Below are 14,191 nucleotides of genomic sequence, written 5' to 3'. Positions count from 1 at the left end.
AAGGACAATGTGAAATGACAACTGAGCCAGTGCAGTAGGTACAGGCCGGCCTGGTAGTGTGTGTGTGTGTGGTAGTGTGTGGTGTGGTGTGGTGTGTGTGTGTGTGGTGTGGTGTAGTGTGGTGTGGTGTGGTGTGGTGTGGTGTGGTGTGTGTGTGTGTGTGGTGTGGTGTGTGTAGTGTGGTGTGTGTAGTGTGGTGTGTGTAGTGTGGTGTGGTAGTGTAGTGTGTAAAGCCCCTAAAGGTTGATGGTTTCCATCCTGTCTGAGCCTCTGAATACTAAATCTAGGACATCTCAAGGAGCTGATACAATCAGCAAACCCCTAAATCCTTTTGAGGGGTTTTATTACTAATTGCTGTTCTTTTATGACTAATTGCTGTTCTTTTATGACTAATTGCTGTTCTTGATCTTGTTCCAGACGCCATGCCAATCACCAAAACTAAGAAGAAGAGGTCGAAAAAGGAGGCCAGCGATGTGGAGGAGACAGCAGAAGGTGGGCTGATAGGGAATACCATCTCTTACCTGATAGGGAATACCATCTATTACCTGATAGGGAATACCATCTCTTACCTGATAGGGAATACCATCTATTACCTGATAGGGAATACCATCTCTTACCTGATAGGGAATACCATCTATTACCTGATAGGGAATACCATCTATTACCTGATAGGGAATACCATCTCTTACCTGATAGGGAATACCATCTATTACCTGATAGGGAATACCATCTATTACCTGATAGGGAATACCATCTATTACCTGATAGGGAATACCATCTATTACCTGATAGGGAATACCATCTCTTACCTGATAGGGAATACCATCTCTTACCTGATAGGGAATACCATCTATTACCTGATAGGGAATACCATCTATTACCTGATAGGGAATACCATCTCTTACCTGATAGGGAATACCATCTATTACCTGATAGGGAATACCATCTATTACCTGATAGAGAATACCATCTATTACCTGATAGGGAATACCATCTATTATCTGATAGGGAATACCATCTATTACCTGATAGGGAATACCATCTATTACCTGATAGGGAATACCATCTATTACCTGATAGGGAATACCATCTATTACCTGATAGGGAATACCATCTCTTACCTGATAGGGAATACCATCTATTACCTGATAGGGAATACCATCTCTTACCTGATAGGGAATACCATCTCTTACCTGATAGGGAATACTAATACCATGTCTACAGCTGTAGTCTATGTATATGATAACTAAACATTGATTTGATTGGACTGCTGCTCCCCTGTAGGTATGGAGCCCAGTGTGGAGATGGAAGGACTGGCCAGTCGTAGGCAGTCAGAATACAGGGACCCACTGACCCCAGAACCACACGACATCCCGATACAGAGGAAGAAGAAGAAGAAGAAAGCGCAAACTCTAGGTGCACTTCTTGTACAGTACGGTCATGTGACTGCTTTGTATGATTTAGGCTTTCCACCCCCATCCATGAGCTACACTGGGTCCATGAACGTGTTGAGACATTCCGCATACCACATTCCACATTCCACATTCCACATTCTACATTCCACATTCCACATTCCACATTCCACATTCTACATTCCACATTCCACGTTCCACATTAGTTTACTGTTCAGTAGCTGTCAGCCAGAGGAGGATGGGTCCACCTGGAGTCTGGTTCCTCTCAAGGTTTCTTCCTCCCAGGTAGTTTTTCCTTGCCACCGTGCCCTATATGTGTCTTCTTCCATGGCTTCCCTCTAGGGGTCTATGATGAGGTGTTAGATCCTCTAGGGGTCTATGATGAGGTGTTAGATCATATTGTTTGTATTGTTTTCATTCTGAAGCACTTTGTGACATTTGTCTATGGAAAAACTGCTATACAAATAAATGTGATTGATTGATAGATATGTGTGTGTTGTGTTTACAGTGTGTACATGTGTTCTCTCTCCCAGACCTGGAGGGGGAGCCACCTGAGCTGGTGAACGGCGACGGGGCGGCAGATCACACGGACGGAGAGGAAGTCATCCGCAAAACCAAACGCAAGAAGTGAGTGTCCATGCAAGGCTGTGCCACTGGGGGGCGGGGGGGGTTGTGTCGATGCCTGACATAGTCTTGAAATTAATACCAAGATAAATCAAAACTGTCTCTTTTCCCACGATAGGAAATCCAAGATGGCGGAGATGCATTACGCCAGTGACCTGGGCGTGGAGGAGGATGACATCATCACAGACTCGCCCCCCATCCCCCAGCACTCCCTGTTTGCCTCGGCCCCTCTTGGCCACAGTCAGCCTGTGGGCAAAGTGTTTGTGGAGAGAAACAGTGAGTGTCCTTGTTCCCCCGTTTCCACACACTCCTCTACCTCAGAATAGAACGCTGCTGTTAAAGTATGTAGTATTGTAAAGTATGGAGTATTGTAAAGTATGGAGTATGGAACCATGACAGTTAGTAGGTGACCAGTGTTGTGTTGACCCACCCAGGGCGGTTCCAGGCAGCAGAGCGTGTGGACCACCTGCCCAGGCACAACGACCTGATGGACGAGTACATGGAGGTGAGGGCCATGGCCCTGTGGACCACCAGAGACGTGGCCATGAGAGTTCACAGTGGCTTCAGGTGAGCACATCGAATGAGAGGGGAATTAAACTGCATTTGATTGTTGAACCCTGTCTAATGGTGCACCTGTTTGTGTGTGTGTGTGTGTGTGTGTGTGTGTGTGTGTGTGTGTGTGTGTGTGTGTGTGTGTGTGTGTGTGTGTGTGTGTGTGTGTGTGTGTGCGTGTGTGTGTGTGTGCGTGTGTGTGTGTGTATGTACCTGTGTGTATACCTATATGTGTGTATGCGCGTGTGCGTACCTGTGTGTGTGTGTGTGTGTGTGTGTGTGTGTGTGTGTGTGTGTGTGTGTGTGTGTGTGCGCGTACCTGTATTTGTGTGTGTGGTCTCTCCAGGGTCATAGGGCTGTTCTCTCATGGGTTCCTTGCTGGGTACGCTGTGTGGAACATCATTGTGGTGTATGTGTTAGCTGGGGACCAGCTGACCAAGCTGCCGAACCTGCTGCAGCAGTACCACCCTCTGGCCTACCCTGCCCAGTCTCTGACCTACCTGCTGCTGGCCATCAGCACCGTGTCCGCCTTCGACAGGTCAGAGGGACAGCCAGTTAGTGTATGACCCTATGTGTTAGTGTATGACCCTGTGTGTTAGTGTATGACCCTGTGTGTTAGTGTATGACCCTGTGTGTTAGTGTACGACCCTGTGTGTTAGTGTATGACCCTGTGTGTTAGTGTATGACCCTGTGTGTTAGTGTATGACCCTGTGTGTTAGTGTATGACCCTGTGTGTTAGTGTAAGACCCTGTGTGTTAGTGTACGACCCTATGTGTTAGTGTACGACCCTGTGTGTTAGTGTACGACCCTATGTGTTAGTGTACGACCCTGTGTGTTAGTGTACGACCCTGTGTGTTAGTGTACGACCCTGTGTGTTAGTGTATGACCCTGTGTGTTATTGTCTGGTCTCTCTGTGTCTCTCTGGTTTTGTTGCAGTAAACACGTCCTTTGTTCTTCAGGGTGAACCTGGCGAAGGCCTCCATGGCGCTCAGAGGGTTTCTCACCCTGGACCCAGCAGCCATCGCTTCCTTCTGTAAGTTAAGTTAAGTGAAGTTAAAGTAAGTTAAGACTCCTATGACGTAATCAACGAGTGACAGTTTGGGCGTTGATCGAAAATCATCAAAACTCAAAAATTGAAACACTTTATCTGAACATAGAACCAGATCTGTGGAAGTCGGTGTTCTACCATTGATTTGTTGAGGGATGTTATGCAGAACCCTGTCTGGCAAACATGAGGAAGACTATAAGTGTTTACCCAGAAAGCCAGTGGTGTTGTCTGAGATAAGCCGATTAGGGGATAAGGAGTCAACTTGGCTGATGAGCCAAGAGACACAACTGCAAAATAAGATCTCATAGTTTAGGTTAGGACAATGATTTGCATAAGTCATATAGAGAAGTGTGGGTGTGTGTGCGTGTGCGTGTGGGTGTGCGTGTGCGTGTGCGTGTGTGCGTGTGCGTGTGCGTGTGAGTGGTGTGTGTGTGTGTGTGTGTGTGTGTGTTGGCGTGCGTGTGTGTGGTGTATGCTAAGTCCCTCCCATCTGTTTCCCAGTGTACTTTGCAGCGCTGATCCTGTCCCTCAGCCAACAGATGACCAGCGATCGTATTAACCTCTACCCCACTCTCAACGAGACCTTGTGGTGAGCAACACTGTCTCATTACCATCTCCTGGGTCCACTGGGCTTCCTCTTCTTAGATGACCCTCCTTGCCTTTAACCCATGATGAGTACTGTCTGTCCTGTTGTGTGACCTGTGACCTCTGTCCGTCTGTCCCTCTGCTGGTCCGTCCAGGCCCCCAGGCTCAGAGCACCAGATCCTGCAGCCCTGGATCGTGGTGAACCTGGTGGTGGCGCTGTTGGTTGGCCTAGCCTGGGTCTTTGTCTCCACGCGGCCAGAGATGGACTACACCGAAGGTGAGAGCTGTTATCATAGTCATAGTGTTACTACAGATACAGATGCAATATACCTGTCTGTGTGTGTGTGTGTGTGTGTGTGTGCGTGGGTGGTATATAACCAAATGATATACAGTGTGCATTCTCATTCTTTGTCCTCAGAGTTTTTGATGGCGATGGAAGTGGAAGAATATCCAAGACATGACGAGAAACTGGACATGCCGGCCTGAAACCCTCCGGCTGTTGTTCTCTGAGTACTCTTCGTGTCACAAGGAATCGTCCTTTATATTTTAATGATTGTATTTTTGTATTAAGTATCAAATGATAGACATTTCTATTGCGCAATGTTATTTTTTTTAAAACCACAAATCCAGACAGGTCGTCAGTGCTGGCTGTGTGTTGTCATCAGTGTCTATGTGTGGAGTGTCTGTCTGGGAGGGACTACAGCATGCAGGAGAAACATGGATCACACTAACACTCATTTATTTGTAAACTCAAAGCCGCAACCTTTGTAGTCCTCATGAGCTAACTATCATGAAATACTACCTTCTTCCAGAGGTAGAATAGCCAAAGGATGTGTTGATGTGCAGGCCTCATGATGATGTGTATGCCTCTGTCAGTGAACTAATCAGTCATTCCCAAATGTGGAATGAGTTTTGAGACAAGTAGAGATGCTATCAAGTAGAGATGCTTAAATGCTTATGGCATTTAGAGAGACATTGTTCGACTATCCACAGTTTGAACCAATTTGTGGGTGCTTGCCCAAAAGCATTTCATTACACGGTATCCTGTAGATTGTGTAAATGACCGTTACAATTTGATTTGATTTTGATTTCATTTGGAACACAAGTGGCTTGTTTATGGAGCAATGCTGACCTCTAGTGGTGCTGCAGTGAATCCGAGGGTACAGAATGTCTCATTAGAATTACAGGCACATAGAAAATGTCTCCCCTGATTATGTCCAATATCAGAGACTCTGAGTATGATTTTCCAGACATCAGGAATAGCACTGTTTCCTCAAGCCAGTGGTGGTGGTTTTCAAGATCCACTTGAGATGAGTCTTGTTTCTCAATAAAGGCAGTTATGATGCTCAGGGGTAAATCTGTTGGCCTATCGGCTGCAGTCTGATTCTCTTCCTTCTCCAGAAGTGTCACCCTCTTTGGACTGGTATTAGAAATACGGTGGAACCTCTCTCTGGCAAATGCGGGCATCAATGCTTTTAAAGGCACAATGGCACACTTCTAGAGAATTGGAACACATCCATGGTCTGTCTGTCAGAGGTCAGCTGGGCGGGGTCAAAGGACCTGGATAGATCAGCACATCTCCACACAGGTATGGACAGAGGTTGATGCTGAGAAGCTATTTGACCGACTGCATGTGTTTCCACAAAACGTTCCATGATCTTAGCTACAGTAGACATCAAATTCTGAGGATGTCGAAGGCACCTTTTTCATGAATCTATATGAAATACCACTTCTCTAAATCGTCAAGGTAAATCAATATGACCAAGATTGTATTTTTTGTTGTTGCTGTTTTCATTAAAGAGTTGTCAGGGATGCATGAGTCAATGTCACTGTGTACTTCATAATAAAAGCTCACTGTGTACTTCATAATAAAAGCTCACTGTATACTTCATAATAAAAGCTCACTTGGGAATTGTGTGTAGACCTCCACTTCTATTGGCCTTTAGCATGCATGTTATATCAACACATTGATCACAGGAGATAAACAGTGTATTAAATGTACTGGGGAAGGAAGGATATAGTCGTATAGTCCAAACCTCCTGGTCTCAATGAGGTTAACAGGGATATGATACAACATACTGAAAGATACAGAGAGACCATACACTAACACATCGGGCCTAATTAATAACCATAATTGGGCTGAAATTCTGCTTTAATTTGATTATTCATCACTTTATCTCCTTGTCATGTGTATTATGTTATTCTGAACTATGGTGTGAGCATATCCACACAAAACCTCAAGGTGTTACCTATCAAGCAGGGATAGGTTAATGAAGCCGGTGTTAGTGTAGTGTGTGTTAGTGTAGTGTGTGTTAGTGTAGTGTGTGTTAGTCTAGTGTGTGTTAGAGTAGTGTGTGTTAGTGTAGTGTGTGTTAGTCTAGTGTGTGTTAGTGTAGTGTGTGTTAGTCTAGTGTGTGTTAGTCTAGTGTGTGTTAGTGTAGTGTGTGTTAGTCTAGTGTGTGTTAGAGTAGTGTGTGTGTGAGATGTTACAGCAGAGATAGGTTAATGATGCCGGTGTGTGTAGTGTGTGTATGAGTGTGTGTGTGTAGTGTGTAGTGTCAGTGTAGTGTGTGTTAGTGTAGTGTGAGTGTAGTGTAGTGTGTGTTAGTGTAGTGTGTGTGTGTGTAGTAGTAGTAGTAGTAGTGTGTGTGTAGTGTGTGTGAGGTGTTTGAGTAGAGATAGGAGGCTTTCAGAGCCCAGGCAGAGGAAGTTGTGCCCCCCCCCCTCCTCCCTCCCTCCCCCCTCCCTCCCCCCTCCCTCCCGGTTCCCGTGGCGAGCAGCGCGGCGGCGGCAGCGGGGCGAGCAGCGTCGGTGGTTAGAACCATGTAAAGATGGCGGAGCTGCAAATGCTGCTGGAAGAAGACATTCCTGTCGGTCGAAGAGCTCTGCTGGATAGTTTTACAAACCTCGAAAGAGTTGCAGAATACTGCGAAAGCAACTACGTCCAGGTAAGGACGGTGACGGGTGTAGGAGCCTGTGTGTGGGTCAGTGGCGGGGGGTTTGGAGAGGTTTTTCCTGCTCATCCTCCGGGTTTAACGGAGGACTTGTACCGTCTACCGTGGCAGCAGCGCTGCGCTCCGCTCCGCTGCGCCGCTCCGCCGCCTGGTCACAACGTCTTAGTAGAGAACTACTACAGTACAGGATTATTTGTGATTGTTTGTGAGCTATTGTGCTATCAATAACTCATTTAGGTAGTCTAATTATTGAACCAGTTAGAGTTTTACCTCACTAGAATACTGCTAGAATACTTGTAGGTTTCTGAATGGAGGAGCGTGTGTTTGTTTTGCGAGCTAGCGGCTAAATCAGTCTAATGAAGGTGGATCTGCTGGGTCTGGTGGACCTGGTGGATCTTCTGGATCTTCTGGATCTTCTGGACCTGGTGGGTCTGGTGGGTCTGGTGGATCTTCTGGACCTGGTGGATCTGCTGGGTCTGCTGGATCTCTCTGTCACTATTATCACCAAACAAGCTTTCTGTGAACGTCTTGTAGTTTGTTTCAAACTCAAAGTTACAACTGCTAAACAGCCAATTTGACAGTTATATATGTATTCGAAATGACCATTTATCCAGCTATCTATGTATCAGAAAAATGTTCGTCATGCTGTAAACTAATTAGATGTCGAGTTATTGGGCAGAAGATTGTGTGTGTGAGTGTGTGTGAGTGTGTGTGAGTGTGTGTGAGAGTGTGTGAGAGTGTGTGAGAGAGTGTGTGTGTGTGTGTGTGTGTGTGTGTGTGTGTGTGTGTGTGTGTGTGTGTGTGTGTGTGTGTGTGTGTGAGTGAGTGAGTGAGTGAGAGTTACATCCAGTGTTGTGAATGAGAGAAACTGCACTTAGGTTGCAGCAGCATAGCCTAGTTCTCCCGTCTCAGCTGCATTATTCACAACTGTCAGACAGGTGGGCTCTGGGCTGCAGTCTACTGCAGAGCTGCCTTCACCTTTCTACAAATAACAGCTGTTCCCCCTCAAACTGTCAAAGACAAACTGTCAAAAAGACAAACTGTCAAAAAGACAAACTGTCAAAAAGTGTTGCTATGGCACAACACTGAGCCCCACAGCTCAGTCTAGGATGTCTTACTCTGCTGCGGGGTGTAGGCAAAAGGTTTCCCTTAGTCACACAACCGTCTGTGAGCAACTCCAGCCCACTCAAAACCTGCTTGGAACAACTGTTCCCTCAAAACCTGCTTGGAACAACTGTTCCCTCTAAACTGGCGGAGCGTAGGTGACACCTGTTCCTCCCATCTATCTCACACCCACGCAGTTGGGATGGCAACTGGCAAAACATGTTTTCTGCCAAGTTTTGAGTCACTAACATGTTGCTCTTCGAAGAACAGTCAGGAGTTCAGTCTTATCTGTATCAGAGAACAGAGTTTGTTCGGCATAATGTTGTGGTACAAGTTGTATAAATCAGGCTTAAGCAATCATATTGCTTTCGTGGGACTTTCTGTTTCCTAGAGGGGGAGATTCTTCGACGTTGAGTACAAGAGGACTCTGTACGCACACAAAAATCATGTATCTTTTGCCGTTCATAATGTGCTTATTCTATTTGGAGCCCACAGCTCAAAGGGGGAGTCCAGTGACTGGCTCTCTGGTTCTGATTCACTGCCCCTCTGTATGTCTTTGTCTGCTCTTGGCTGTTTGCGGTGCACTGTGAAGTCATTATGACCCATCATCTTTCAAATATCGGCTATTCCAAAACATTGTTTGTTTGGCTCCAAAGGTGTGCCCTCACAATAGCCTAAACAAAAGCCTATAGCAATAACAAGCTTTGCTTTTTTGACAGGCAATTATGCAGAAATGACATTGAAATGTAGGCCTTTTAATGAAGATGCCTTTGTTGACAAGCTGTGGTTGTTCTTGCGACCCCTCACTTGTGTGCAGTTTTGTGCAGGTTCAACCCTGAACCTCTTGTTGATGCCAGAGGCAGACTGGTTCACTTGTTCCTGTGTTCAGTGTTTCTCTCTGACGGGGTCCTGTAACCCTGTGATGTCAGGGCTTGTGTACTGGTCAGAATTAGACTTGTTGTCGGAGGGTGTGTTGGGGGCAGTAAGGGTGTGTTGGGGGTGAGAGTAGATGGTAAGTAGTAGTATAGAGGTGAAAGTAGATGTTGTGGTAGAGTCTGTTACTTCAAATCAAATGTTAATGGTCATTTACACAATATACAGGATACAATGTGCTTTAGGGTCTTTACCCCCCCCACAACTCCTCAACAACGCAACAATCAAACAATGGTGGGGGGGGGGGGGGGGGGTGACTGAGGCAGTCAAAGTTGAACAAACGTGTGACTGGTAATTCGCCTGTTACTAACTGTAATGATTGCGTAAGTGTGTTTGAATGCAGGTTTCGCTGCATGAACTAGCTCTTGGCATGATCCATCCTCTGCTGCTAGCCGTGTCTGTTCCTGACAAGCTCCGGTCGGCCGACGTGACGAGCTGAAAGGACTGGACAGAACTAGACGTTCTCTAACGCTGACGTGTCTCTTCTTTGGGGCTTTCCGATGTTAAAAGCCCCCCTAGTGTCCTTAATATTGCAATAGCTCAGGCCTAGTCCATTGTCTTTTGCTCACTTTGTTCCATGAGATGGCGAGACCAAATGGATAGCCCACGGCTCTTGGCTAATTACTAAGTCACACAGTTTTCTCCTCAATGCTAATAGCTGAAAGCTATTTGTGATTCCTTCCGTCCGAGACAACCCCTCTTTCAGCTCTGAAAGGTCCCCCAAGCCCTCCAGGCTGCTCCGTCCGCTAGCTTCTCTGCAGACCTGCCCCCCCTCTTTTTAAATATTTAGATTATAGGCTTTTAGAACAGAGATGTGACTTTTTCCAAAACGTTTCATGAATGTTTTGAATGTACAATTGGGTTTTTAAGAGCAGGCTAATCCTTTTTTGTTATTATTATGAAATAGGCTAGCTTTCGGTTGTTGCTAACTTAGTCTAATTTAAGTCGATCAACGTTTCCTTGTGTACTGCATATGCATTACTGCAGTATCCTGAGTAGGAGTAGGTTAGATTTGTTATTTAGTACCTTGTGTAAAGCTCAGTCACTACTGTGTGTTCTGAGTCTGACTGCCTCGAGTGAGTAGGCAGGCTAGTTCAATGTAACCTCAATGCAAGCTCACTCTCTCATTAGCTCTCTGTGTTTTAAGCTGAGCACACTCTGTACTTACATAAGACCACTCTGTACTTACACCATCCACCCTTCCACATCGCTCGCTGCACTTCTCATTAAGTGCCACTCACACTCATATCTCATCCATGTTCTTTGAAGCCGCACACGTTTGAGTACTTTATTTGGATTCGCAGTAAAACATTGCATTACATCACACACAAAGAGACACACACACACACACACACACACACACACACACACACACACAGACACACATACGAACACAGACACAGACACACGGATGCACACACACACACCACACCCCTTTGGACGGACAGCCAAAGGAGCTCAGACATGCATATAATCCTCCTGTACCACACACACACACACACACACCATTCCCACACATACACACACCATTCCCACACACACACACATCATTCCCCACCCACACACACACCATTCCCCCCCACACACACACACACCATTCCCCCCCACACACACACACATCATTCCCCACCCACACACACACCATCCCCCCCCCCACACACACACACACACACCATTTCCAAACACACACACACCATTCCCCCCCCCACACACACACACCATTCCCACACACATACACACATCATTCCCCACCCACACACACACACACCATTCCACACCCACACACACACCATTCCCCATTCCCGACCCACACAGGACCCCTCCCCCTGACATTCTCCAGCTGGAGGCTCTCAGCAGGGCCCTGCAGGAGCGGCAGGATGGAAAGAGGGGCAGAAAGAGAGGCAGCATATGGCCCATAATGAAGACAGGCCAGGAAGGGAGGGAGGGAGGGAGGGAGGGAGGCTGTCTGTGCTTCCTCTACTGATATCTGGTTATATCCCATCTCTGGTGGAGAGTCCACCGGGTCGCCGTAGTTCTGCACGTCTGACGCGTCCTTCCTCTCTTTGATCCTGACCCCTGTCACGTTCTTATCCTCACCAGTCACCTCTGCTTTCAACGCTACGCTTTGTTCTTGATATTGATTACAAGACTCTCTGATCTAAGGACCCCCGGCTTTAGACTTGAAAGCTTTGTGCAAAGCCTCTATCCCGGGGACCACGTGGTACATGGCATTTTTGACACATTGCTAGCTTCCTGACGAAATTAAGACTGCCTTTCTTATTTCTCATTCTTTTGACCTGACACAATAAGCCTGCCTTTCTTCAAGAGTTTGAATGCCGAGCGAGGTTGCTTCCACAGATTGCTTTCACTCCACGTTTCCCGTGAACTCCCCCTCTCCCCGCGACCATGGCGTCTGGTCTGCCTGGCAGAGAGGCAAAGAGCCTCCCTCTTCTTCTTCATCTTCTCCAGCTCAGCTAAAAGGGGGGTTCAGGGTCACGCTCCCCACAGCTGGTTTAGGTTACCTCCCACCAGGGACTCCCGCAGGTAATTGAAAACGGGTTTGGATGCTCGGAAAAGCGGGACGGGGTGCAGAGAAAATTGGAGTGGAGCTTGGTGTAGGTGTGGTCCTTGCTCAATGTTTGTTGGGTCGGAAACCGGGGAAACCGTGCAACGTACGCAGTATTAAGCCATAATTGAATGTCAGAGCTTCCAGACTTCTACCTTCCCACCACTGGAAAGATGTACCCAGAGAGAATAACCTTTTCTCTGTTGATTTAATGTTGATTTCAGCATAATTAAATGGACATATCCGGCACTGAAAAGGTCACTTGTCTAGTTCTTTTAATTAGGCCTACATTCTTGATTATGTGTTTTAACAAGAGATGTGTTGGTCTTCCAAATCAGAGCTTGCAGAGCAGGCTGATTATGTTTTTTATTGATCATGTCCCTCAGGGGAAAAGCAGCTGCAGCTTTCAGCCAGGCTTCCTCCTATTCAGCTGTTTCTACCCCTCGGTCCGTAACCTCTGTCTTCTCTGTAGCCTTTAACAGTATGGAACCAACACCACTCCCCTCTGAATCCACTGGTACTGTAGATCCACTCCCCTCTGAATCCACTGGTACTGTAGATCCACTCCCCTCTGAATCGACTGATACTGTAGATCCACTCCCCTCTGAATCCACTGGTACTGTAGATCCACTCCCCTCTGAATCCACTGGTACTGTAGATCCACTCCCCTCTGAATCCACTGGTACTGTAGATCCACTCCCCTCTGAATCGACTGATACTGTAGATCCACTCCCCTCTGAATCCACTGATACTGTAGAACCAGGCCTCGATGAGGCAGATTAGGGCTATTCAGCTGATGATTTCAGGAGATTCTCAAATGTGCTCATGCCATCGAATTTTGGGAGAAGAAGCAACTATCTGCTTCAGGATCTCAGGCGTTGGGGGATGAGAGGACTGCTGCAGTAGGGGGCTTCTTAGCCATTAATCACACTGTCTGGGCCTTGGACAGCTAACTGGCTTAGTTTGAGACGATGATCCTATCCATATAGACTAACTCGGTCACTCTCCCTTAATCTGACCAGGCACATATGTGCCTTGACTCAATGAATAGTAGCCAATGTCATTGATTGATGAGACATGCCATGTTGTCGCTGGCCCTTGGCTAATGTAAGTGGATATTATCTGGCCCTTCTGCTGTTTTATATGCACAAGATGGACGCCTTGCACGGTCCAGTGGTCCAGCACCCTGGCCTACAGTGCGCACATATGCCCATGTCGGCATGGGTTCAAATCTGGCCCATGCCCTGCTGACATACCCTCTCCTCCCTACTTTCCTGTCTTTCTTCACTGTGTCTGTCCAATAAAAATGAAAAATATAAGAGTTGGATTACCACACTTGCAAAAAAGAAGAAGAACAAACCTGATTGATGTGTTAATTACAATAACAAACACGACCAGCTGATGTTCAGAATGGAGCGATGGCTCACCAGCTGTCGGCTTAAAGTGGGAAAATAAAAATGTGTTTATAAAGGACCGCTGGCGCTGGGTAGAAAACCACTGGGTAGAGAACCACTGGGTAGAGAACCTCTGGGTAGAGAATCGGAGGCCTGCGCCGCGATGCTTGAGTTTGATGTTTTCAAAGCAGGTCATCTCCATCTTTTCTCCGTGATTTGACAGGTTTTGAATGTTTCTTAGCATTTTTCCGAGCCACTTAGGAACATACGTTGGCATGTTGATAATCGACACAGGCATGTGCTGTCCTCTTCTTGTCCACTCCAGCTTTTACAGAACCGCGAGACGGAACAGAGTTGCTCTGAAAGTCAAACCTGCTACAAACCTGTCAGTAGTCAGACACAATCCTTTTTTAGTAAGGCTGGCAGTTGGCGGCTGTCCTCTGAGCACCCTCAGAGAAGATAAGCAGCAGAATAAAGAGGTGCTCTGTACTCCCTGCTCCAGATGAGTGCTTAACAATGGGCCAAGCTGGACCAGAACCAAGGAACTGGCACTTAAGAGGAGCCATAAAGCAAATCAGGAGGGAGGTGGGGGAGGTAGAGGAGGTAGAGGAGGTGGGGGAAATTGGGGTTCGGGTTCAGTCAGCCCAAGAAAGACACACATATGATTTCCCAAATCGCTTCTTGTGCTGGCAAAATGTCATTCTAGATGTTAAGAGCTTTTCACTCTGGTGATGTTTTGAGATTATAAGGGGGGGGGGGGGGGGGGGGACTTTGCTAAGGTATTTTTGACGTCAGATGCCTCTCGAGAACTCACACGCCGTCTCAGAGATATACTTGAGTAATTGTAAGGAGTGTTTGACTCCAGGAATAGCTTCCCAGTGACTCCAGGTCTTTAATTTGCAGGTGTAGCTCCAACCTGTCACTGCTCTTCCCCCGCCTTGCCGTAAACTCTCAGACTCATGTCATTTTGCCTCAGAACAGAACGTTTGATGGAGCTCTGAGTGCCTGTAAGCTCCTGG

General features: G+C 46.8%; 2 protein-coding genes across 2 annotated transcripts in view; both read left to right on the top strand.

The window, feature by feature from the left end:
• Positions 1-422: 422 nt before the first annotated feature.
• Positions 423-4,707, top strand: tmem237a (transmembrane protein 237a; the record flags this gene model as incomplete). The annotated part of the gene is made up of 10 exons (XM_083682026.1): positions 423-492; positions 1,285-1,416; positions 1,946-2,039; positions 2,155-2,312; positions 2,471-2,603; positions 2,935-3,126; positions 3,548-3,621; positions 4,138-4,225; positions 4,377-4,498; positions 4,640-4,707. 10 exons carry the CDS (start codon positions 423-425, stop codon positions 4,705-4,707), a joined length of 1,131 nt encoding a protein of 376 aa, XP_083538152.1.
• A 2,316-nt stretch (positions 4,708-7,023) lies between these two features.
• Positions 7,024-14,191, top strand: part of abi2a (abl-interactor 2a) — a 32,498-nt gene continuing 25,330 nt past the window's right edge. The window contains 1 exon segment of the mRNA XM_083681255.1: positions 7,024-7,169. Within this exon segment, the coding sequence (XP_083537381.1) occupies positions 7,053-7,169 (117 nt within the window). The 5' untranslated portion in view covers positions 7,024-7,052.

This window comes from Argentina silus, assembly GCF_951799395.1.
Source record: "Argentina silus genome assembly, chromosome: 12".
NCBI classification, from domain to species: Eukaryota; Metazoa; Chordata; class Actinopteri; order Argentiniformes; family Argentinidae; genus Argentina; species Argentina silus.
The sequence above is the reverse complement of the archived record's forward strand: the minus strand, read 5'-3'. Positions and strand labels throughout refer to the sequence as shown.